This window comes from Salmo salar, chromosome 22, assembly GCF_965601325.2.
Source record: "Salmo salar chromosome 22, fSalSal1, whole genome shotgun sequence".
Classification (NCBI taxonomy): Eukaryota; Metazoa; Chordata; class Actinopteri; order Salmoniformes; family Salmonidae; genus Salmo; species Salmo salar.
Window position 1 is genome coordinate 30012972 of NC_138312.1, and position 25945 is coordinate 30038916.

The window sequence follows — 25945 nt, forward strand, 5'->3', positions numbered from 1 at the left end:
CCACCCGCAGTGTTTATTTAAATATTGTTTTTATTCTATTATCTATATTATTATTATTATCACTGCATTGTTGGGAAAGAGCTCTCAATGTCAGAACTATTTTATAGATGTTGTGTCCCCCGCATCTCTCTGATTCAACCACTTCCCCTCAGCTCTCACGAACATACCAAGAAACGACAAGGAGTGCCACCTCACTTTACAGAATCGAAACTCTTGTCTTTCTGGCGGAAATGAAACTTGTTCCAGTCAGTCGGTATCAGTTTGTTCTCAGATATGGCAGTGTCTGGTGTATCGGTCAGGATGGCCCACCTCAGCTGTCCACTCTGCCAGGAGATGCTCAGGAGTCCAGCTACTATTCCATGTGGGCACACTTTCTGCAGTCTCTGCATTCAGGACTTCTGGGACAATGAAGAAAAGCATGATCGTTTCTGCAGCTGCCCTGAATGCCAATATACCTTTCACCAGAGGCCTAACCTGATCAAGAACATTGCTCTGGCTGAAATGGTGGAAGCCATGGAGAAGTCCAGGTGGAGAAATAATGTGGGTTCCGTAGGTAAGCACAGACCTGCTGCAGCCTGCCATCAGGCAGGGCCATCGCCCAGTCAGACTCAGGAAAAGGCCAGACCCATGAAGAGTCCCCAAACCACTACAGTCTCAGAGGCACCGAAGAGCAGAGTATGTCCCACACATGGCAGACTGCTGGAGGTTTACTGCTGTGATGATGATCAATGCATCTGCCTTCTGTGCGCCCTGGTTGAGCACAAATCACACTCCACTTTGTTCGTGAATGAGGGATGGAGCAGGAAACAGGTACTGACCTATAAACTTAAATCTGTTGCTTCAAGTATCCCAAGGGTTATGTGTATATTGCACATTTGATCACTTATTGATTCAATTCAAATAAGTAAGTAAAGATTACTTAATTCCCTTGTGCATTCCAGGATTTATGAGATCATTATTGGTTTAACCTTTTAAATATTTAATCTGTAGATATATTTTCCCTCCACAGAAACAGCTCCAGGACCTTAAGAAGGAATCCAAGGAGAGGATCAAAAAGAGAGAAAAGGAGCAGAAGGACCTGACAGAGAGCATTCAGAGGATTAAGGTGGGTCTACAGTAGGTCAGAGAAGGACCTGACAGAGAGCATTCAGAGGATTAAGGTGGGTCTACAGTAGATCAGAGAAGGACCTAATAGAGAGCATTCAGAGGATTAAGGTGGGTCTACAGTAGGTCAGAGAAAGACCTGACAGAGAGCATTCAGAGGATTAAGGTGGGTCTACAGTAGGTCAGAGAAAGACCTGACAGAGAGCATTCAGAGGATTAAGGTGGGTCTACAGTAGGTCAGAGAAAGACCTGACAGAGAGCATTCAGAGGATTAAGGTGGGTCTACAGTAGGTCAGAGAAAGACCTGACAGAGAGCATTCAGAGGATTAAGGTGGGTCTACAGTAGGTCAGAGAAGGACCTGACAGAGAGCATACAGAGGATTAAGGTGGGTCTACAGTAGGTCAGAGAAGGACCTGACAGAGAGCATTCAGAGGATTAAGGTGGGTCTACAGTAGGTCAGAGAAGGACCTGACAGAGAGCATTCAGAGGATTAAGGTGGGTCTACAGTAGGTCAGAGAAGGACCTGACAGAGAGCATTCAGAGGATTAAGGTGGGTCTACAGTAGGTCAGAGAAGGACCTGACAGAGAGCATTCAGAGGATTAAGGTGGGTCTACAGTAGGTCAGAGAAGGGCCTGACAGAGAGCATTCAGAGGATTAAGGTGGGTCTACAGTAGGTCAGAGAAGGACCTGACAGAGAGCATTCAGAGGATTAAGGTGGGTCTACAGTAGGTCAGAGAAGGACCTGACAGAGAGCATTCAGAGGATTAAGGTGGGTCTACAGTAGGTCAGAGAAGGACCTGACAGAGAGCATTCAGAGGATTAAGGTGGGTCTACAGTAGATCAGAGAAGGACCTAATAGAGAGCATACAGAGGATTAAGGTGGGTCTACAGTAGGTCAGAGAAGGAAGTGAAAATAGTTATTTACCATGCTCTCAGGACTAAACCAACTAATGGCAATGTCTATGTCTCCTTCCTACCTTATGGGTGTATATTGTCCCAGCTGCCCAGGGGGCCCCCACTGACAGATTTTTTTAACACAAATGTGTTAAAAACAACTTTATTTGGCCTATAGCTTTAAAAATGAAAAAGTCAAAGGGTCTGAAAAAAAACGAACATAAATTGCTTTGTCCGCCCCTAACTGTATGTGTAACAGGAAGGTAGTAGGGCTGCTGAAGAGCACTGCGAGGGCGTCCTCGCTGGGCTGATTGACTCCCTCCAGAGGCACTACTCCACCACAGTCAGAGAGCTCATCAGGGCCCAGGAGACAGCTGTAGTGGCTCAGGCTGAGAGCTCCCTGTGCAACCTGGAGACAGACATTGCTAACCTGAAGAAGAAAGACACTGAGCTGGAGGAGCTGTCACAGACAGATGATAATATCCACTTCCTCCAGGTATGGTTAGTTGCATCACAGGCTGTACCCACTGGACACACACTGGTTGAATCAATGTTTCCACTTCATTTCAATGAAATTACGTTAAACCAACGTGGAATTGACATTGAATTGATGTCACCACATCATTTCAACATGGACATTTGGGTGATATTTGGTTGAGACATTGATCAATGAGATTTCAACCTTTATTCACCCACTCAAAAAAGACAGCCAGAAGTTTGTTTAATTACCAATGTGTTATCACTATGCTTTCAACCATCTAAAAGCACAACCAAATTCCAATGGAAAAACAATTTCTGATTTATGGTTTAGTTGCCATCTAAATGTGTTATCACTGCACTTTCAACCATTTAAAGCACAACAAAATTCAAATGGGATGCAATGTCAGATATTTAGTATTTATACAACAACTTAATGTGTCATCACTCTGCTTAATCAAATAACACAACCAAATTACCTGGATTGCAGTTGAGATTGCATTAAAAGTACATCGTTCAAGTGACCAATGGTGTTCGAGATTCTGCACAGATTATTCTAGCAATTGTGATTATTATAGTGATCTCCACAGACCTGCAACCTTTCCATGCCATCTTGAACACGCATGCTTTCTATGATTACATAAGAAGATATTGATAGTTACAGTATCCTAACCTCAAAATGTGGCCATGGATGTGTTACTCATTTTAAGGTTAAATAAATACTGTTACATTAGTTTGTAAGATAGCCTTAACATTAGGCTATTTACTGTATTAAAAAAGTCATTTTGAATTGTGTTTGGTTGACAACAACCAAATATCAACATTTAAAGGATATCTAATGCTTGGACAGTTCCATCTGAGCCACTGGCTTAATTCTTACATTTTTTTATTTTATTTCACCTTTATTTAACCAAGTAGGCTAGTTGAGAACAAGTTCTCATTTACAACTGCGACTCGGACAAGATAAAGCAAAGCAGTGCGTCACAAACAATAACACAGAGTTACACATGGAATAAACAAACATAGAATCTATAATACAATCGAAAAGGTCTATATACAGTGTGTGCAAATGAGGTAGGATAAGGGAGGTAAGGCAATAAATAGGCCATAGTGTCAAAATAATTACAATATAGCAATTAAACACTGGAGTGATAGATTTGCAGAAGATGAATGTGCAAGTAGAGATACTGGGGTGCAAAGGAGCAAAATAAAGTAAATAAATAACAGTATGGGGATGAGGTAGTTGGGATGGGCTATTTACAGATGGACTATGTACAGGTGAAGTGATCTGTGAGCTGCTCTGACAGCTGGTGCTTAAAGTTAGTGAGGGAGATATGAGTCTCCAGCTTCAGTGATTTTTGCAGTTCGTTCCAATCATTGGCAGCAGAGAACTGGAAGGAAAGGCGGCCAAAGGAGGAATTGGCTTTGGGGGTGAGCAGTGAAATATACCTGCTGGAGCGCGTGCTACAGGTGGGTGCTGCTATGGTGACCAGTGAGCTGAGATAAGGTGGGGCTTTACATAGCAAAGACTTATAGATGACCTGGAGCCAGTGGGTTTGGCAACGAATATGAAGCGAGGGCCAGCCAACGAGAGCCTACAGGTCACTGTGGTGGGTAGTATATGGGGCTTTGGTGAGTAGTATATGGGGCTTTGGTAACAAAACGGGTTAGACTGTGATAGACTGCATCCAATTTGCTGAGTAGAGTGTTGGAGGCTATTTTGTAAATGACATCGCCGAAGTCAAGGATTGGTAGGATAGTCAGTTTTACGAGGGTCTGTTTGGCAGCATGAGTGAAGGATGCTTTGTTGCGAAATAGGAAGTCGATTCTAGATTTAATTTTGGATTGGAGATGCTTAATGTAAGTCTGGAAGGAGAGTGTACAGTCTAACCAGACAGCTAGGTATTTGCAGATATCCACATATTCTAAGTCAGAACCGTCCAGAGTAGTGATGCTGGATGGGCGGGCAGGTGCTGGTAGTGATCGGTTGAAGAGCATGCATTTAGGTTTACTTGCATTTAAGAGCAGTTGGAGGCCACGAAGGAGAGTTGTATGGCATTGAAGCTCGTCTGAAGGTTAGTTAACACAGTGTCCAAAGAAGGGCCAGAAGTATACAAAATGGTATCGTCTGCGTAAAGGTGGATCAGAGAAGCACCAGCAGCAAGAGCGACATCATTGATGTATACAGAGAAGAGAGTCGGCCCGAGATTTGAACCCTGTGGCACCCCAATAGAGACTGCCAGACAACAGGCCCTCCGATTTGACGAACTGAACTCTGTCTGAGAAGTAGTTGGTGAACCAGACGAGGCAGTCATTTGAGAAACCAAGGCTGTTGAGTCTGCCGATAAGAATGTGGTGATTGACAGAGTCAAAAGCCTTGGCCAGGTCTATGAATACAGCTGCACAGTATTGTCTCTTATCGATGGAGGTTATGATATCGTTTAAGACCTTGAGAATGGCTGAGGTGCACCCATGACCAGCTTGGAAACGAGATTGCATAGCGGAGAAGGTACGGTGGGATTCGAAGTGGTCTGTTTGTTAACTTGGCTTTCAAAGACCTTAGAAAGGCAGGGTAGGATAGATATAGGTCTGTAGCAGTTTGGGTCTAGAGTCTCTCCCCCTTTGAAGAGGGGCATGACCGTGGCAGCTTTCTAATCTTTGGGAGTCTCAGACGATACGAAAGAGAGGTTGAACAGGCTAGAAATAGGGGTTGACCCTCTCTTTTTTTTAGAAAGAGAGGGTCCAGATTGTCTAGCCCTGCTGATTTGTAGGGGTCCAGATTTTACAGCTCTTTCAGAACATCAGCTATCTGGATTTGGGTGAAGGAGAAATGGGGGAGGCTTGGGCAAGTTGCTGTGGGGGGTGCAGTGCTCTTGACCAGTGTAGGGGTGGCCAGGTGGAAAGCATGGCCAGCCGTAGAAAAATGCTAATTGAAATTCTCAATAATCGTGGATTTATCGGTGGTGACAGTGGCAACTGAGAGGAGGTGCTCTTATTCTCCATGGACTTTACAGTGTCCCAGAACTTTTTGGAGTTTGTGCTGCAGAATGCACATTTCTGTTTGAAAAAGCTAGCCTTTGCTTTCTTAACTGCCTGTGTATATTGGTTCCTAACTTCCCTGAAAAGTTGCATGTCATGGGGGCTATTCGATGCTAATGCAGTACGCCACAGGATGTTTTTGTGCTGGTCAAGGGCAGTCAGGTCTGGAGTGAACCACGGGCTATATCTGTTCCTGGTTCTACATTTTTTGAATGGGGCATGCTTATGTAAGATTGTGAGGAAAGCACTTTTAAAGAATAACCAGGCATCTTCTACTAACGGAATGAGGTCAATATCCTTCCAGGATTCCCGGGCCAGGTTGATTAGAAAGGCCTGCTCGCTGAAGTGTTTTAGGGAGCGTTTGACAGTGATGAGGGGTGGTCGTTTGACCGCAGACCCATTACGGACGCAAGCAATGAGGCAGTGATCGCTGAGATCCTGGTTGAAGACAGCAGAGGTGTATTTGGAGGGCAGGTTGGTTAGGATGATATCTATGAGGGTGCCTGTGTTTACGGATTTGGGGTTGTAACTGGTAGATTCATTGATAATTTGTGTGAGATAGAGGGCATTAAGCTTAGATTGTAGGACGGCCGGGGTGTTAAGCATGTCCCAGTTTAGGTCACCTAACAGCACGAGCAGCCTATAGTTTTTTTCTGAACGTGGATATAACATTGAAGATCTGACTTTGTTTCAAGGTACAAATTCAACATATCCTATACAAGGTTTGTCTATGTTGAAAATTGCTTAAAAACATTTAAAATGTAATGTATTTTCCACATACATTCCATGTCACAATAAGTTGACAAATTACATTGAAATTACGTTGATTCAACCAGTTTGTGCCCAGTGGGTAGTAGATAGATGTTGGGTCTGGTTCTGAAGGTTTGCAACTGTGTGCATGATGATATGGTGAATTGTCACGATTAATAACAATAACTCTTTCAGTTTCATGTCTCTCTATCTCCCTCTCTCATTACCAAAGAGTTGGCCCTCTCTTTCTACCCTCTCAGAGCCCCAAAACTTGTCCAGTGTCTCGACGGATCCACACCTTCCCTTTGAGGCCATAAGAACTGCCATCTCTGAGTTTGGGGATCGGCTGGAGGCATTCTGTGAGGAAGAAATCAATACAGTGTCTCAAACTGGTCAGTTGAAGAGAGGAATGCAGCAGACAGACAGACAGACAGACAGAGACAAATATACAATACATTTGTAAAGGATTTTATGATCTGTCTCAACAGTGGCTGGTAATGGAGGTTCCCAATATCCAGTCAAACCTGAGCAGCTTCCAGGTGACTGTTATCCTGAGTGTTTTAGAAAATCAGCCACAGTTTACTTGACCTTAAGTAATGAGAGTTAGTAATTAACTACAACCTTAACCACCAACTGAGCTTGATCAATGACATATTACGTCTGTTCTGTCTTTCTCCTGACCCACAGTTATCAGCGCTGCACAGACCCTAGAGCCTACGACCAGACCTGAGTTTCTACAGTGTGAGTCCTAAGTCTTTTAGTCACACACAGACATGCAACACATCTAAAATCCCCTCAACCTGTACAACAGCAACTGTAAAGAAACATAATAATAAAGAGATTTTTGTTTTAAATGGGTCTGAACCAGCCTCATGAGAATGCTGTTCGAACATGATCATGAACATCATTTTACGATCCTCTGACCCTTCAGATGCCTGTGAGCTCACTCTGGACCCCAACACTGCCCACAAGGACCTCTCCATCTCAATGGAGGACAGAATGGTGAGGTGGGACCCTAAAAAGCAGAAGGTCCCAGTCCAACCTCACCCTGAGAGGTTTACAAACCGTCACCAGGTGATGTGCAGGGAGGGGCTTGAGGCTGAGCGCTGCTACTGGGAGGTGGAGATGATGGGGAACAAGGCTGAGATTGCCCTGGCCTACTTGGGCATAAACAGAAAATCACGCTCTAAGACATCCGCTTTTGGGGGCAGTGACCAATCCTGGAGCCTCGACTGTTCAAAAGGCTATTCTGTGTCCCACAACAGTAAAAGTATTCTACTCAGTGCAACCCCCAGCCAGCACAAAATAGGGGTTTACCTGAAATTCAAGGAGGGGACCATAGCATTTTATGAAGTCTCAGATAGGATGAAGTTTCTCTACAGAACCCAGAAATGCACATTCACTGAACCCCTCTACCCAGGGTTCTGGCTTGGGGACGAGAGTCCCATCACACTATGTAATCTGAGGCATAAGAGATTCTAACCATGAGATAGACAACAAAACACCCAGGAAGAGTAGGCTGTGGGTAGAAGTTTAAAATAAAGCTATGCATTCAGAAGATTCATGGATGAAAATTCAAAACTGTTTTTGTTTTGTCATTATGGGGTATTGTGTGTAGATTGATGTGGGAAAAAAACGATTTCATCCATTTTAGAATAAGGCTGTAATGTAACAAAACGTGGAAATAGTGAAGGGGTCTGAATACATTCCGAATGCACTGTACATCTCAGAGAACATTTGAAGTGTTTTAGATTGCTGTTAGGTTTTGGGGAATCTTATTGTCTAAATAGCTTGTAACCTCTAAATGGTTTCATGGTTACCGTCTTTACATTTGTAATATCGACTTATTTGTAATATCTACGAAAAAACAACAACATTTAAATAAACATTTTTATAAATATACATGTAAAAGCAAGCGAATAAAGAGCAAAAGTGTTGGTTATTATACAGCTTTTATGTCATTCTTTCTCTGACTATTTCTGTTGGAAACACTAGAGGGCAGTGTTATGTCTCTTATACAGCAGGATGACACGAGAGGAGGTCATTAGCCCAATAGATACTGCTTTACGCTTTAGTCAATGTTGAGGTTCAAAGAATGTGAAGAGTTTGTTAACCATTTGCACTTCAATTAATGACTTATTAGTTATTCCTTATAGTAAAGGTGACAGTGACAGCAGTTGTTCACTGGTGGAGAAACTGTCTTAAAACTGTCTTACATATTGTGAGGTTGTTCTTTTCCAGAGATTTATGTTTGGATGTTTTACCTATTTTGAAATCTATTGATATATACTTTAAGATGTAAAGAAATGAAGCCGTACCCCTAACCAGCCCGGTCTTATAGACTAGACATAACATACTAAATGTAAATCCGATGCACTCAAGTTAGTATGATATGTTACGTTTGGTATGGAGGCATAAGACAAATGGTTACTTAAGGCAAAAACAAAAGTAGGGTGGGTGGTCAGGGTGGGGGTATAACACAAACGTCTAGCAACTCAAAGGTTGTGAGTTCGAATCTCATCACGGATCTCTTCTCCTAAACTTAACCCTAACCGCCTAGCTAACGTTAGCCAGCTAGTTAACTTTAGCCACCTAGTTGGAATTCGCAACATATCATATGTTTTGCAAATTTGGGAACATATTGTACATTTTGAAAATTCGTAACATATTGTACGTTTTACTAATTCGTAACATAATACACCTTTTTAGTTCGTAATATATCATATGAAATGGGTGTTGGACATCCACAAATGAACACATACCATATGAAATGTAACATGTCATAGTAAATGGAGTATCTCGGAGTTACTTAATGAATAATACGAAATCCATGGAGACTAGGTTTCCCTAACTGACAGGAGTGGACAAAAACTTTGGAATGCAGAAAGGGGGCTGGCTACTACACTGTAGTAGGCTCTGAAGCAATAAATAGAAGGAAAGATCATGATTTCTTCCCAAACTTAACTACCAAAGGAGAGAGATGACAGTCTGCCGTAATGCTGTTTTTCTTTACCCCTGGGCCTGAGAAACCTTTTAAATCTCTTGAAATATGTTGGCGCAGACGAGGACCGTAGGCTAAACAACATTCCTGGACGTGCAATTCTCTCCCCTCCAGGTCATGATCAGCTCAATGTATGTGTCCTCTCAGGGCCATACTTCAGCCCATGGCCATGACAGGACCTCGTCGAAAACATATCTAAGGGAAGACTTGGACAAAAAAGGGGATGTCACAAAAAAGGTTGTGATCAACGTTGGTGGCATGCGTCATGAAACTTACATGGGCACTCTCAAGAGCTTGCCTGGTACCCGTTTGGCTAAACTGATGGATCATGACCCCAGTGGTGACCCTGAATTCTTCTTCGACAGACATCCAGGTGTTTTTTCCAATGTTCTGAATTATTACAGAACCGGTAAGCTTCACTGTCCAAAAGATGTCTGCGGTCCCCTTTTTGAAGAGGAGTTGGCTTTTTGGGGGGTTGACAAGGTGGACGTGGAACCTTGTTGCTGGATAACATTCTGCCAACATAGGGATGCCGAAGAGGCCCTTGCAGCGTTCGGGCCATCTGACTCAAATGAGCACCACAATGAAGAGTTTCCAGAGTCATTCGATGTTGAGGACAACCCAGCTAATTCTCAGAGCTGCTTCAAAAGGTGGAAACCAAAAATATGGGCTTTATTTGATGACCCGTTCTCGTCTAAGGCTGCCAAGGTTTGTATTCTTTATACTCTCCCAATTTAAAAAAAAGGTAGTTTTGATAGGGACTGAATCAGGCTAGTCAGTGTGAGGCTGGGTAATTCCCTCTGGGCATTCCTACCAAGCTGTGAAGAAGGTGGTGTGGTAGCAGGCAGGCTCTGTGTACTGCAGTTATAAACCATATGGCTTTTCCCTAAACCAAACAGCTCTAATGACTGACTGCGCTGAGCAGGCAGCAGGCATAGAAACGGATCACAGCAGTGAAACAGAGTCACTCATTTTTAAGAAAAAGAAACACTTGCAATGGCTTGGAGAAGCACATAGAAGCCGCTCTGAAAGCCTGAAGCACGTCTGATGTATCACACCCCTTTAAAGGCCGTGGCTGTGAATACTGAGTTTGTGCCCCTGCTCTGCCCCTCTGGAAACCTCTTCTCAAACCTATGGATCCAGATCACGTTCTGCGCATGTGTTATTTTACGTACACATTTTTTTCTTTGTTGGTGTAGTCTATATCACTACCTCATATTCTGAGCAGCTGAAATAAAACCCTGCGGTGATTAGAACGAACATTCAAGGCCTTTATGAAGGCTACAAACTTCTCTGTCTGTTGTAATGGATATTGCAGTTGCACAAGAAGGACACAGTCCATACATGTTGCATTGGAGTAAAAACAATCTGTGTTTTGTGAGAGGATGTAGGCTAATCTTCGTAGCTGCTGCCACTTCGTTGCCACTAGCCAGAGTTGCTGAAATAGAACACTACTACTTTGACTGCCTGTCTGCTTCCTGTTTAGCCAATATTTACAATTATGATTAAAAAAATAACATTCAATTGCTAATTAGACTGTATGTCTGTCTCTTGCTTGTGTTTGATATGCTGCCTAAATAGCTGCATGTAACTCCCCACTTGAGTTTTGCCTTGGGAAAAAAAATATCTGCAAGTTTGTATGAACATGTTGATCATATTTTGTGTACAACATGTAAATAGCTGCATGTAGCCTAATTCACCTCCGGAAAAAATAACATGAAATCGTGCATATGCTTAATAGCCTACTGAGGCATGGAATCCAATAAATAGTTGGAACATGTCAACCACGCCCTTTGTGTTCAACATAAGATTTGTGGACTACACCTGGGGTGTAATCATTTGCCAAACGAGAGTTGTTATTGGACAAATTCAGGGAGGTCCCGCCCCGTTTCGTTTGCATCCGTTTAAGAAAAGTTTTGCAACAGAATCAGCGTAATGAATACACCCCAGGCAAAGGTGTTCAAGGAGGGGGAAGTGGCAGTAGAGCACTGAGCAGCAGCTACTCGACACACATTTTTTTTTGCACATACGCGGAAATTTCCATATCTTTAAAACCACAAATAAAAATTGAAAACAAAAAAGAATAAGATATAAATAAAAGTAATCACAGACACAATAAGGGCAAAAAAACTACTATAAAAGGTAGTCGTATAAACCAAATTTAAAAAATAAGTAAAGGCAAGGCTAAAAAGGTGTGTGCATAAATAAATAAAAAATCCACAGTTTTTACTACACTCAGATTCTCTTGTAGGCTGTTCCATAGGCTAGGACTGTAATAATTAAAGGAGCTTCACCAAAATGTAAGCTTCAGGGTGAATCTCAATTCTATTTTCTTCTTACATATGTTTTTCTTTCCTTCTTAAAACATTGAAGATTAGAGTGCAGGAACTTTAGATCTTCTGCTCCAATGTGCTTTGAGAAGGAGATGGGGAGAGAAGATGTGAGGAATTAGAAAATGCAATTGAGATTCACCCTCAGAGTCCCTTAAATGGTTCAGACATGTAACTCTCATTGAGTCATGTCACTCAAATGGAAGGTACTGTGGCTCCATATGAAACAGCAACCATGGGATTGAGTCCGTTCAGGAGACAACACACAAGCCTAATCTCACCAACCAATAGCCTTTTTGATACAATGGTACCGTATGTCCAACACGTCAATCAAACCTAGAAGACAAATAAATCAGTGTGTTGTTTGTGTCTTTAATCATTATGAGATGATCCACTCAGAGTCATATGATGCCCCTTCTTGTCATTTGCAGGTCATTGCGTTTGTTTCCCTCTTCTTCATCCTCCTTTCCATCACAGCTTTCTGTCTGGAGACACATGAGAGCTTCCACAAGTTAGAGAAACGCACAGAGCTGGTCATAGATGGGAACCACACCGAAGAGGTGACGTACTATGAGATAGTGACCGAACCTACTCTGACTGTGGTGGAGGGCGTCTGTGTGGTGTGGTTCATATTTGAGTTCCTGGTCCGTTTCACCTGCTGCTCCAACATACTGGTGTTTGTGAAGAACATACTAAACATCATTGACTTTGTGGCCATCCTGCCCTTCTTCCTGGATGTGGGGCTGAGTGGGAAAGCCCTGGGTTTCCTGCGTGTGCTGAACTTTGTGAGGATCCTGAGGATCTTTAAGCTGATGCGCCACATGGTGGGAGTGCGTGTGTTAGTCTACACACTAAAGGCCAGCGTTCAAGAGTTCTGCCTCCTTGCTGTCTTCTTTGGAATTGGAATGCTAATTTTCAGCACCCTGGAATTCTACGCAGAGCGAGTACATGGTGACCCTGAAGACCCAACTTCGACTGCGCACACCAATTTTAAGAACATCCCCATAGGCTTCTGGTGGGCGGTGGTTACCATGACAACGCTGGGCTATGGGGACATGTACCCGGAGACCTGTTCCGGCATGGTAATTGGAGCCCTGTGTGCTCTGGCAGGTATTCTGACCATAGCCATGCCTGTCCCAGTCATAGTCAATAACTTCCGCCTGTACTACTCCCTGGCCATGGCCCAACAAAAGCTCCCAAAGAAGAAGAAGAGGCAACACCTGCCCCTGTCTGGAGCGCTTAGCCAGCCATCCCCAAGAGAGGAGCAGTTAGAATTATGCCTGTTATCAGGGGAGCGGTGTTGTTCAGGTATTTTATAATATTTGTATATTCATATTTGATTATATTAATATCCCTATTTTTGTTGCACCGAAAACAAGATCAACTTTTCTCTCTCTTTCCCTCTAAGAGTGAATCCCGGCGGTAGTCTGGCTATGAGACCCTGGAGGTAAAGACTGGATCCTGATTGTACCATTACACCGGATTGGGGCATTATAGATATGTTATACCATGAATAACATTATAACATTTTACATTTGAATATATTTTTAGCCCTCAACTAGAAAAAACTGGCATGTTAGTTCTGTGTGTGCAGTTAAGGGCAAGGCATGCTGCTTTGTTTTGAGCCAGCTGCAGCTTTGCTAGGGATTTCTTTGCTGCACTTGACCATATTACCGGACAGTAATCAAGATGGAACAAGATCAGAGCCTGAACAACTAGTACAATTGATTTTAGTGTTAAAAAAACGTTTTATACCAGACATAACCCTCCCCATCTTCACAACAACTTTGTCAATATGATTTGACCATGATAATTGACCATTGAATGTTACCTAGGAGTTCAGCTTCCTCAACTTGCTCAATGGTCACACCCTTTATGCACAACTCCATTTGAGGTTTAGGTCTTAGAGATTGTTTTGAACCAAATACAATGCTTTTGCTGACATGTAGAGTGTGTAATCATATTCAAGTTTCAGTCAAGTAATTTACACTGAACAAAAATATAAACACAACATATGAAGTGTTGGTCCCATGTTTCATGAGCTGAAATGAAAGAGCCCAGACATTTTCCATGAGCACAAAAAGCTTCTTTCTCTCAAATTTTGTAAGCAAATTTGTTTACAGTACATCCGTGTTAGTGAGCATTTTTCCTTTGCCAAGATAATCCATCCACCTGACAGGTGTGGCATATCAAGAAGCTTATTAAACAGCATGATCATTACACAGGTGCACCTGTGTTGGGGACAATAATTGGCCACTGTAAAATGTGCAGGATAGTCCACCAGACGTCGTTTTAGAGAATTTGGCAGTATGTCCAACCGGCCTCACAACCGCAGACCACGTGTAACTACGCCTGCCCAGACCACATGTTTTCTTCACCTGCGCGATCATCTGAGACCAGCCATCCGGACAGCTGATTAAACTGAGGAGTATTGTGGTCTGTAATAAAGCCCTTTTGTTGGGGAAAAACATTCTGTTTGGCTGGGCCAGGCTCTCCACTGGGTGCATTGGCACCCAAGTGGGTGGGCCTATGCTCTCCCAGGCCCACCAATGGCTGCGCACCTGCCCAGTTATGTGAAATCCATAGATTAGGGCCTAATGAATTTATTTCAACTGACTGATTTCCTTATATGAACTCTAACTCAGTAAAATCTTTGAAAGTGTTGCATGTTACGTTTATATTTTTTTATAACCACGCCTGCCCAGGACCTCAACATTGGCTTCTTCACCTGTGGGATCGTCTGAGACCAGCCACCCAGACAGCTGATGAAACTGAGGAGTATTTCTGTCTGCAATAAAGCCCATTTGTGGGGGAAAAAATATTCTGATTGGCTGGACCTGGTTGCCAAATGGGTGGGCCTATGCCCTCCCAGGCCCACCCATGGCTTTGCCCCTGCCCAGTCATGTGAAATCCATAGATTAGGGCCTAATTTATTTATTCCAAATGACTGATTTACTGTAACAGTAAAATACTTGAAATTGTTGCATGTTGCGTTCATATTTTGGTTTAGTATAGCTATACTAATTCATTTTACATTAATTGAGCATTGATTTAGACATGTACTTTTCTATATGTGAAACAATGACTTGAAACAATGCTATTTTTGTAATTTGATCAATACTTGCCTGGTTAATTCTTATTCATGATTTGTTTAGGTGAGAGTGTGAAATCACATTGATATTTAAAACAAAAGGATGATTTATCAGGAGAAATTTAAACACAGATGAAATGCATTATCTTTGATATAAAAACATAAAAACCTCTAACAATACTAACACTACAAATTAAAACATTGCAATTATAGTTACTGTATATTCTATAGTTTCTAAGTTTCTGTTAAGTCATTTTCTCATTATGTGTCACAGTTGGGTGAGAGCATAATATCACCACAATATCTGTCTGTAATAATCATCCGCAACAGAGTAAAAACAGGTCTAATAAAAATGTCTACTGCCTGTGTTCTGATGGGTTAAGCCTGTGTTCACAGCTATGTCCTCTTGTTGAAGGGTTGTACATTGGCTTCTGAGAAGCCCTTCAGCTGTTCTCTGCCAAAACATCCATTATGAGGGAGGACAGCACCATTTCCTCTGCCAGAATAACAACAGCTGTGTACAGATATGTGTCATCTGTTGGCCTCCAAGGGATTGCTTCACAAAAATGTACAAAGGGCGTATTCACATTGCATTGAAATGTGAATGAATTATTATCCTTGTGAACCATGACAATACTTTCCTCTGTGTACAGTATATATTACTTATTGAGAGTGAGGACATGTGTGATTGTGTTCTGCTGGGAACATGGTTATGTCCCAATATAGGATATGTTGAGTGCCAAATTGTTAAGTTTGCGCAATGCTAGGAAACCTTATGTTCCCATTTGTAAAGAGAACAGCACAGTGTTTCAGGCCATCCAAACAACATGTATCTTATCTACATATCTAGCTTGTCCTAAAAGTTCATTGATATTTTGATATTTTTGGTGATATCCCAAAAAACATTATTACTCTTTTCACATGTAGTTTCAATACCGTACAATCGTCATGATGCTCAACTTGTGCTTGGTAAGTCCCTGCATCCACTTATTATAAGAAGGAAACTACAAACTCACTAACACACATTCATAGACACAAATACACATACCCACACTCACACACTCATATTATATTGAGAGTCACTATAACACTTTAGCTACAAAGGGGCAGTTCCTAACCACAACAAATTTTCCCTACAGAGGTTTTAGCCTCCAATCCCGTTACTGTTACTCCAGCAGATAATATAATACTACAATGCTTTAACAAAGACTGTACCCAAGCCAGGGCAAACATTGAGCATACCAACATGCAGACAACAAAACAAAAACATAACAATACTCTTTTGGAGTTCAAGTGAAAAAGTGCATTCATATTCACCACATTCAATAGTAATTTCTTCCACGTGAACTCTTATTAAAACAGTTTTGCAGTGTTAAGACATTTATGTACTTCACAAGTTTTGCTCTATCTTTAGAATAATTGGATTATTATGGGTTGTAGAATCTTACAGACATAAGAATATTTACAGACTTTTAAAGTGAGGGATTTCGACTAAAATAAAGCTTGACTAGAACTTCAAGCAAAGACAAGTTGGATATGAACCTACTGCATGGATATGCTTATCCATGTGTTCTTGTCTGGAGGGCCACGCCTCTCTACAAGCAGCTGAGAGAGCAACACATGAGAACCAGAGTGCTGCACATGTAGCTAGTCAGAGTTCTCAAAACGAGGCTACATTAGGATCACACAAGGTTAACGTACCCCCACCCCCACCGTCGCACTCCTTTTACACTCCCATAGTCATAGACAAGGTATACCAACTACAAAATAGATCAACTTCAAATATTCAATGAAATATACACAGGATGAAAACGTACACCCGGTCACGTTTACAGATAAAATCTTAATTAGTCATTAAACATTATGCGCACCGACATACACAGATAGAATATTATACAGTAATATAAATGTAGTCAATTTAATTATCAACACCATGGCTTTGAGCATTGTGATAAAAATACAAATAAAGCAATCCTCTTCATAAAAGAAAGCTAGCTAAAATTGAATCATTTTGACTTCACAGCTAGCTGTAAATCAAACGACGATAAGAGTGACAGGCCAAGTGGGCATTTTACTTTATGAAAGTGGTCATGTTTTTTTTGGGGGGGGGGGACATTTTCTTCCTTCCGTTTATTTCAGATTGTCAAGTGTACTTTTTTTGTTTGTTATGGTAACAACGTACGGTAAAAGCTTTGCTATCTGTGTGATGAAGGTGTGTAAATACTTGTGGGAAAAGGTCTTGGCAGATATTAAACTGTGCTTGTGTGAGTTCTGTATCTGGTTTTAATACTTCACTTCTGTAAGAGGGTTGAAATAGTCCAACGGAGAACTGTGCTCTTGGTTAAATTAAGACACACTTTCATACTAAGCATGAAGCACTGCTATTCTGCACATGAGTGTAAGTAAATAGAGATTTGAGGATCAACCATTGGAAGGTTTATGTTCCTCAGTAAAATGGAGATTGCTTTACAATCAGACTTCGATCAGATTTGGTCAAAGCTCCTTAATCATAACATCTGCTGTAATACATTCCAATTTGTGCCTATAAATACTACAATCTTTCTTGTGCTGATGAATTATTTGTAACAAGGTTATGTCAATACATTTTTATATGCTTGGTAGTAATTTATTGCAAAAATGTCTCATAATATGAGATCATCAAAAAGTTTTGTGCCTGGGAGGGACTCCTTTTGTACTCTTCATCTGTGCTATTTGTAATGACTGGACAAGTCCTCTTTCATCTTCTACATCAACAGCAGCACATTATACAGTGCGTTTTGTGGTGGTTCATTTCTGTATTACCAAATGAGGAGAGAGACAAACTTCACACACCAGTCAGAGTTATACTTAAACTACATCTTTAATAATAAGAGCTTTGCAATAGCACTGACTTTCAACGATTCCCTATTTCTAATGAACCGTTGAGAGTGACAGCACAATGGCTACTGAGATCTTTTATAGCAACATAACAGTCGACATAACAGACCACAGATATTAGGAACAGTTCACAAAGGTAGACTTTATAATGAGAAAGAAGTATCCCGTAGCAAGATAGCATTCACTATAAATTATCGTTCAGTTTGGTCCTTAAGACGAGGTTCTAATCTCGTTCCTGGTACTTCATAGCACAAAAACTACCAGCTTGGTAGCAGCTGTTGGCGGACAAGGAGTTGGTGTTCTCTAGGGGTTTGGTGCCTTGGGGGACTAGGTAGGCTTGGGACGGGAGCTTGGGCGAAGGTGTCTCTCTTGGGTTCTTGCCCAGGATGAAGTGCGTCTCGTCCACCTCCTCCAGGTTGGAGATGTCCTTCATCATGCTCTTGTGGTAGGAGACGGACAGCTTGTTGGAGCCATCAGACATCAGGTTGAAGTGGCGGCGATAAAGACGATGGGGAGAGGAAGCATGGCCACCACGATGAGGGAGAAGCACATGGCCAATGCCCAGGGAGGGTAGCTCTGGAAACGCTCCTGAGCCTATAGAGAGAGAAACAAACTGCAAACAAACTGAAAACAATGCTAGTACACAAAATGTCAAGTGTCTATATGAAACTTTTGACTGTTTTCCAACAGGTTGACTGACCAGTTCCTCCACCCATACATTGTACCCTGGCGGGCTGATGGCCATCTCAATGACAGTCGCCATAATGAGAACGATGAGACAACAAGGGGAGACGTACTTCCACATGTAGAAATAGAAGGCATGGGGCCGGAAACCCAACATATCCTCCAGGTCCTGCATAACCCTGACACACACATACAGGTGGGTTTAAAATAGGTCCAGCCAAATCCTTCAGTTTACAGTATTCACATGTTCCTTGACTCTTTCTCAATCTTCACCCTCTTATCCAACTTTCCTCTTAAATCATATGAAAACACACATTGCAATATCAGTGATGATCAGTGTGTTCACTTTACAAAGCTACCTCTCACACTATGCTGCTCTCTGGGGAGACGCCATCCTGTACCTCTTGGTGCCGTAGATCCAGGCCACTGACACATTCTCTAGGATGACCACGACAGTGAGTGGCAGACCAGCGGAGTAGTCATCAAACATGGTGACAAAGTAGTTCCCAGAGTGCTGGACGAAGAGCAGGCCACAGAAAAAGGCTATGATGCAGCAGCACACTGAAAAAAGATAAACAGATAAAACTACACTTTATGGAACAATGCAGACTATGAAAAGACACACACACAGGCACACACACGCATACACACACACACACACACGCTAACAGCACTCTACACACACGTACATTGTAATGTTGTAATATTGTTGTATTGTGGTATTATACACAGTGGTATAAAGTACTTACTGTAAGTAAAAATACATAAAAGTACTACTTAAGTCATTTTTTGGGGTATCTATACTTTACTTTATTATTTATACTTATTTTACTTCACTACATTCCTAAAGAAAATAACGTACTTTTTACTCCATACATTTTCCCTGACACTCAAAAGTACTCGTTACATTTTGAATGCTTATGAACAGAACATCCCTGGTCATCCCTACTGCCTCTGATCTGGTGGACTCACTAAACACACGTTTCGTTTGTAAATTATTTCTGAGTGTGGCCCTGGCTATCCGTAAATTTATGAAACAAGAAAATGGTCCCGTCTGGCTTGCTTAATATAAGGAATTTGATACTTAAGTATATTTGAGCAATTACATTTACTTTTGATACTTAAGAATATTTAAAACCAAATACTTTTAGACTTTTACTCAAACAGTATGCACTTTTACTTGAGTCGTTTTCTATTAATTAAGGTATCTTTACTTTTACTCAAGTTTGACAATTGGATACTTTTTCCACCACTGATGATACATTTTGTTATATGATGTACTGTTTTATTATTTAATTGTTTTGTGTAACTGCTTTAATCTTGTTTGGATCCAAGGAAGGGTAGCTGCTGCCTTGGCAAGAACTAATGGGGATCCTTAATAAATACAAATACAGATACAGAGAAATAGACAAAGGGAATTGGAGCAAGATGAGGTAGCTAAAAGCATTAGTCTGAAACTGTGCAGTGTCTGCAGCTTTTATATAACTTCTTCCTCACAGGTGAATTGGTAGTGGAGTTGAATAACTTTCACATTATGTAAAACGTTTTTGTTTCCTTGGATGACAAAGTCTTTACTGTATGTATGCAACATTGCTTTTATTGCTATTACTTTGTAATCAGCCCTGAAAGGACTACAACAATAGTACAAAAAACGAGTCATCCTTACAAATCTCCGAATTTGTGAGTCTTACCTAGTTCCCCACTCTGTCTTGGTGAAAAGTGCTGAATTTGTGTATGAAACTATGATAGAGGAGAATGGGAGAGCCACAGGTGTTTTTAGGGCTGACCTGTGAAGAGCTCCTTCTGGATCTTGTAGGTGTCGAGGACGGGCGTGGTGATGCCTGTCATGGTGCCGATCTTACTGCCCAGGCCCAGGTTGATGAGCACGAAGAAGAACATGACGGACCAGAAGGGAGAGGCCGGGAAATGAGTCATGGCCTCTGTGAAAGCAATGAAGGCCAAGCCTGTACCCTGCACTGACTGCAGAGAGAGAGGGATGGATTTAGAGAAAGAAAGAGAAAAAAAGAGCGAAGGAGAGTGAGAGAAAGAGGACCAAGAGATTGTGATAGAGAGAGGGAGAGGGGACAGAAGAGACAAAAAGGAGTTTAATAAATACAGCATAAGGATGACTAGAAAAAGCCTAGTTGGTATGGTGTTGTGAAGATCTTATTCAGACCCAGTTTGGATGATGTACAGCTCAGAGCCCAGACAAACAGATCCGCTGTACCTTGTTGAGCTCATCCTCCAGGACACAAGGGTCCAGGCCCAGCTCGGCAAAGCTACCCTCCTTCACCGTCTTGATGACACCGTACATCTCAGTGTAGTCTACGGTGGACAGCTGGGAGAAGTTCATGTGTGGCGGAATGAGGTCATGACTCAGCACGTTAAAGTTCAGGTAGCCAATGATCTTCTCTGCATTTGTGAAGGGACCACAGCGAATCATGTTAGTGCACAAGATGAAACGTACTGAAAAAGTCCTGACTCTGATCAGAGAGGGCATGATAATAAATGTATGGCGGGAGCAAAGAGTGGTTTCATTCTGGATTAGACATCTTAAATTTCGGGGAGAGTGGGGTAAGTTGAGCCATTTTTTACATTCAGCATCACTCCGTCAAGGGAGATATAGTTCTTTCTAACAAAGATAGCTACATATATTTTAGAATGTTGTGTATATTGTTTGGATGTGCCAATTCGTAGGTAAGTTCTCCACATTTCAGGCTACTAAGCCCATGAAACTGGTCTGCGGGATTCTTGATATGTTTAGCAAGCTCAGACTCCATGTCATCAGATAAGGCCTTGTGCGCCCCTGAGGTATCGTTTTTTTGTTGTTGTCAATGTACCTGGGGTACCTCTTCAATGTCATTCAGTAAATTTTTGCATCCCTTGCTCCTGCTCGAATGGACTTCTTCCTTTCTCTCACTTCCTTGGCTGCTCTCTCAAGAACCTCCAGGGGGCGATATCCCTGCCCTTTTTATGTCTGTATGCACAGGATATGATGATGTCTTCTCTGTAACAATAAAATGCACTTGAGTTCATACGCATGACACATTGCAAAAATACTATCAGTTTTATGCATAAAACTGACAAAATGTAATCATTGTTTGTGTGGGGTATGGTGGCCATTGGCTCAACTTACCCCATGGCCATTGGCTCAACTTACCCCAAGGCAAACATTTTGACTATACTAACCCACACAGCTACAGGGATGTACTTTCATGCTAGGTTTAGGACCTCATATTGTAGCTTATAAAGACCCCAACTGATGTATAAAACAATTTTTAAAAATATATACTTTGGTTTAGATACAAGCATCATGACACAATAACTTATAACACAATACATTCATTTGACTTTGTGAAAACCAGTTTTCAGTTTTTTGGACCTAACTTGCATACCACTTTTTCCATGTGGTTTCTTCATTCATAGACTCCATGAAATTATGACCTCTTCCTAAATATTTGGTCACATAATTCATTTTGTGTATGGTTTCCTAGAAACAAGGGTGGCTCAACTTACCCCTTTGACTCAACTTACCTCACTCTCCCCTACTAGATGGCCGATGGGGCAGTTGATTTGAACTCACTCTATGACACACTTCTCGTTCATAAGGTTTGCCTTGAAGCCCAGCACGGCGAACACCACCAGAGTAGCCAGGATGGAGGTGACAAAGTTGATAAAGGAGACGAGCACTGCGTCAAAGTAGCAGTTGTTGTCTATCTTGTTGTAGCTGGAGAAGGCGATGACTCCACCGAAGCCCAGGCCAAGGGCAAAAAACACCTGTGTGGCTGCCTCCCTCCACACAAGGGGCTCCAGCATCTTCTCCAGCTTGAACACACAATAACACACTGATGGACTGGTTGGGGCCTGTAAGTAAGCATTTCACTGTAAGGTGTACACCTGTTGTATTCGGCGCACGTGACAAATACACTTTGATTTGATTTGGTTTTAATTATTAGAAATGTTTATAAATTATATAGGGGTAGTGTTAGAGAATGTCCAGTCATCTGGTGATTTTCAGTACCTATACTGTTATCTTTGAAGTAGAAATAAGAATCGATATATGGTTAAATATTAGACATGTGTAAGCAGAATGAAGAATGAGCCCATGTGAGTGTACAAAGCTGGATCAACATCGAGTTAACCATTAGAGACATGTAAAAAACAGAACGTAAGCAGAGTGGATGAGGCAAGGTAGACCAACACAAGATGTGTCTGGTCTGGGGCCATATCTGATCTTGTGAAGGCTACTGGACATGCACATGGGTTAATCATACATAGACAACATCGGCCTGAACTAGTGAAGACCTTTGGACAGGAACAATAAATAATCAGTTATAGCCACCATTAGACCTGCAGTAGGAGTGTGCATGTCTGTGTGTTATGCCACCAATAGAATCTATGCCCCAATGTCTGAGCCAATAAGAGAATGGAAACTAAGCAAGACAACAAGATTCATAAAGTGGAGTGACAATGTTATGTAAGGGTAAGACTGTATAAAAGCAGAGTACTAAGAATGAAGAGTCAGTTCTTCCATGGAATTGCTCGGCTTTGTTACTTTTTGTAATAAAGTCAATTTGAATTCCGGTAATAAAGTCAATTTGAACTCCGGTATCTGAGAAATATTTGATTCAATATTTCCACGACAGTAGTAGCTGTCTTACCACTGGCTTTTCCCATAAATAACAGCATGCAACTGCAATGGAAGCTTCTCTGTGTATGGGTGTGTGTATGTGTGTGTGTATGTGTGTAGGGGCCTTCTCTAAATCTCACCTTGGGAATGAACATGTGTGCAATGCCATCGACGGCACCCTTCAACAGCAAACCTCTCACCAGGAAACAGAAGAGCACCACGTAGGGGAACAGAAAGCTGAAATACATCACCTGTCAGACCACAGGAAACAACATTCAGTCGCACGTTCTGTACTATAACTACACCATCCATGCCAGAGGAAGGCAGGACACCAGTTCAGTAGGACTCCAGTTCAGTAGGACTCCAGTTCAGTAGGACTCCAGTTCAGTAGGACACCAGTTCAGTAGGACACCAGTTCAGTAGGACTCCAGTTCAGTAGGACTCCAGTTCAGTAGGACTCCAGTTCAGTAGGACACCAGTTCAGTAGGACTCCAGTTCAGTAGGACTCCATTTCAGTAGAACTCCAGTTCAGTAGGACTCCAGTTCAGTAGGACTCCAGTTCAGTAGAACTCCATTTCAGTAGGACTCCAGTTCAGTAGGACTCCATTTCAGTAGGACTCCAGTTCAGTAGAACTCCAGTTCAGTAGGACTCCAGTTCAGTAGGACTCCAGTTCAGTAGGACTCCAGTTCAGTAGGACTCCATTTCAGTAGGACTCCAGTTCAGTAGGACTCCAGTTCAGTAGGACTCCAGTTCAGTAGGACTCCAGTTCAGTAGGACTCCAGTTCAGTAGGCTAACATTTTTTTCTTAATGTCATGTTCTTTAAAAGTATGGACCTGTCATATATCTTTCCTACACTCTTTTGACTCTCCCCCAGCCCCTCTCCCCACGCACCCTGCCCCTCTCCCCCACGCCCCTCTCCCCCTTGTCCTCTGCCCTTCTTCCCGACGCCCCCTGCCCCTCTTCCCACACCCAGTGCCCTTCTCCCCCACACCCCCTGCCCCTCTCCCCTCTCCCCTCTCCCCCATCCCACCTGCCCCTCTCCCCCACAAACCCTCCACTTCTCCCCACAGCGCTCCCTACCTCTGATGACAGCCAGGCAGACGATGATCCAGGCCACCAGCAGAGACAGGGTCATCTTGACGTTCAGGCCCCCGCTGTCTGCGTTGGTGCTGGTGGTGTTCAGGGTCTGGCGGTACCAGAAGTAGGTGGTGGCTAAGCTTTTCTCACACTCAGGCTCCACGACTGCACAGGGGTGAGGGGGAGGGGGGTGGTCAGTGAGGGGGAGGGAGAGAGAGAGGGAGGGTGAGAAGTGTTGGTGAAAAGGGAGGGAGGTCAGAGAAGATGAAAGAGAAGGAGAGAAAGGGGAGATATGAGATAGGGAGAGTAAAGGGATAGGGGGAGTAGAAGGGCGAAGGATAGAGAGCAGAGAGAAATTGGATTGGCTCTCCCAGACTGACATTAGTAAGGTAAACCAACCTGGAGTCAGGGGTAGACGTAACATAGCAAATGAAAATAACGGGACACTGAAATTAGCATGATATGTTACATTTGGTATGGTATGTATTCATTTGTGGATGTCCATCATCCATTTCGTATGATATGTTACAAATTACAGTAAGTATGATATGTTACGAATTGAGATTTGTACAATATGTTACGAATTTGCAATACATATGGTATGTTATGAATTTCAATTTGTTGTGACTAACGTTAGCTAGATGGCTAGGTGCTAATGCTAATGTTAGCTAGGTGGCTAACATTAGCTAGGCTAGGGGTTAAGGTTAGGGTTAAGGCTAAGAGTTAGGATAAAGGGTTAGGGTTAGCTAACATAATAAGCAGTTGCAAAGTAGCTAAAAAGTAGTTAGTAGTTGCAAACCTCCTTTCATTTTCGCCTTAAGTAACCTTCTGTCTTATTTGGGTTTTCATTTACTATGTTTAGTCTATGAGACCAGCCTGGGTAAACAAGGTCATTCTTTTACTTGGTATGCACAGTGTGAGCACTCATTCAGGACTCTTTAAATGTATCTGTGCTCATATTTTCACCTTTTATAGTTAAACCTTGGGGAAATGATACATGGATTTAAGTCTGGAAAAAGCAGTCTTGCAGATGTACTGCAGAAATACACACACATGGACACACATGCATGCATGCACAGAAATGGCCTGCTCAACTAAGTGTATCAGTCTCTATTTATGTCACGTAGATGGCAATGTTCAGTAGAGGAAATAAAGATGGCCTCCTCCATAATTATACTTTTATCCTCTCTTACTTCCTCTCTCTATGAATGACGGCATTCAATGTTATATGCAGTAACTCTGTCGATCTGCGCCCCTCTCTCTCTCCCTCCTCCCTTATCTCTTGCATCTCCCTTCTCTCCTACATGTCGCTCCAGAAGCACCAAACTGTATTAAAAGTGAAAGCTACAGTAGGTCTGAATGACGTTGGTCTCTGTGTTCTTTAGGTGATTTGACCCTGTCAGTGCCAATGTGAACCACAGTCTATCTGATGTGGTTAGTGCAGACATGTAACCACGGGTACAGGCCAGAGTTGGTGCAAAGCAGTGTGGTCCTGGGGTCTCACATACCTGCATGAATGATGGGGTCTACCATTCACTACGACCATGGCGAGAGGTCACTTTTTAACACAGGATTAAAGACAATGCTATAGACAACCTGTAATGCCACTGAGGAAAAATTCATATACCACTATACTGTAGTGTCAGAGGTTACCTGGCATGGTGTAGTAAACCAGCATTAGTTAACAGTGATGTACAATTAAACCTATGGGGAATCACATACAATACTAGCATTTGTATGAAGTACTGTATGATTACACAATACCATGATGACTTGCTAAACCATGCCTTATGCCTCTGTCTCTCAGCGTAAGAACCATGCTCACTGGTGGCTGACTGTCTCATACTGCTGAGACAGGTGAGGGGCAGAGGAGAGGAGAGGAAAGGAGAGGAGAAGAGAGGAAAGGAGATCAGAAGAGAGGAGAGGAAAAGAGGAGGAGGAAAAGAGAAGAGAGGAAAAGAGAAGAGAGGAGAGGAAAAGAGAAGAG

The 25945-nt window shown here is 42.3% G+C and overlaps 2 protein-coding genes and 1 pseudogene across 4 annotated transcripts; 2 read left to right on the forward strand and 1 right to left on the reverse strand.

Annotated features, from left to right (window-relative positions):
• The first annotated feature begins 227 nt into the window (after positions 1-227).
• LOC106583080 (tripartite motif-containing protein 16-like protein) lies at positions 228-8211 on the forward strand. The gene is made up of 7 exons (XM_014166872.3): positions 228-810; positions 1010-1105; positions 2260-2496; positions 6499-6658; positions 6755-6805; positions 6954-7007; positions 7198-8211. The coding sequence occupies exons 1-7, from the start codon at positions 274-276 to the stop codon at positions 7746-7748; spliced, it is 1686 nt and encodes a 561-aa protein (XP_014022347.2). The 5' UTR covers positions 228-273; the 3' UTR covers positions 7749-8211.
• Positions 8212-9206: 995 nt separating this feature from the next.
• Positions 9207-15052, forward strand: LOC106583079 (voltage-gated potassium channel KCNC4). 2 transcript variants are annotated; one of them, XM_082967470.1, is made up of 4 exons: positions 9207-9975; positions 12029-12905; positions 13006-13044; positions 14303-15052. In XM_082967470.1, the coding sequence occupies exons 1-3, from the start codon at positions 9385-9387 to the stop codon at positions 13008-13010; spliced, it is 1473 nt and encodes a 490-aa protein (XP_082823596.1). In that variant the 5' UTR covers positions 9207-9384; the 3' UTR covers positions 13011-13044; positions 14303-15052. The 2 variants fall into 2 exon arrangements, with proteins under 2 accessions (XP_082823596.1, XP_014022345.2); XM_014166870.3 differs by having other exon boundaries at positions 9208-9975; positions 13006-15052.
• Positions 15053-17529: 2477 nt separating this feature from the next.
• Positions 17530-23701, reverse strand: LOC106583078 (sodium-dependent neutral amino acid transporter SLC6A17-like; annotated as a pseudogene). Its single transcript, XR_014382160.1, has 7 exons — positions 23020-23701; positions 21833-22074; positions 20477-20669; positions 20037-20229; positions 18651-18810; positions 18266-18428; positions 17530-18159 (listed from the first exon to the last, which is right to left on the reverse strand). The product of XR_014382160.1 is annotated as a sodium-dependent neutral amino acid transporter SLC6A17-like (transcript).
• Between the last annotated feature and the right edge of the window lie 2244 nt (positions 23702-25945).

Excerpts from the sequence above, each read along its gene's own strand:
- LOC106583080 (XM_014166872.3), top strand. The coding sequence starts at position 274 with ATGGCAGTGTCTGGTGTATCGGTCAGGATGGCCCACCTCAGCTGTCCA. Across the intron at positions 2,497-6,498 it reads ATAATATCCACTTCCTCCAG|AGTTGGCCCTCTCTTTCTAC; the intron begins GTATGGTTAGTT and ends TCATTACCAAAG. Across the intron at positions 7,008-7,197 it reads CAGACCTGAGTTTCTACAGT|ATGCCTGTGAGCTCACTCTG; the intron begins GTGAGTCCTAAG and ends CTGACCCTTCAG.
- LOC106583079 (XM_082967470.1), top strand. The coding sequence starts at position 9,385 with ATGATCAGCTCAATGTATGTGTCCTCTCAGGGCCATACTTCAGCCCAT. Across the intron at positions 9,976-12,028 it reads TCTCGTCTAAGGCTGCCAAG|GTCATTGCGTTTGTTTCCCT; the intron begins GTTTGTATTCTT and ends TGTCATTTGCAG.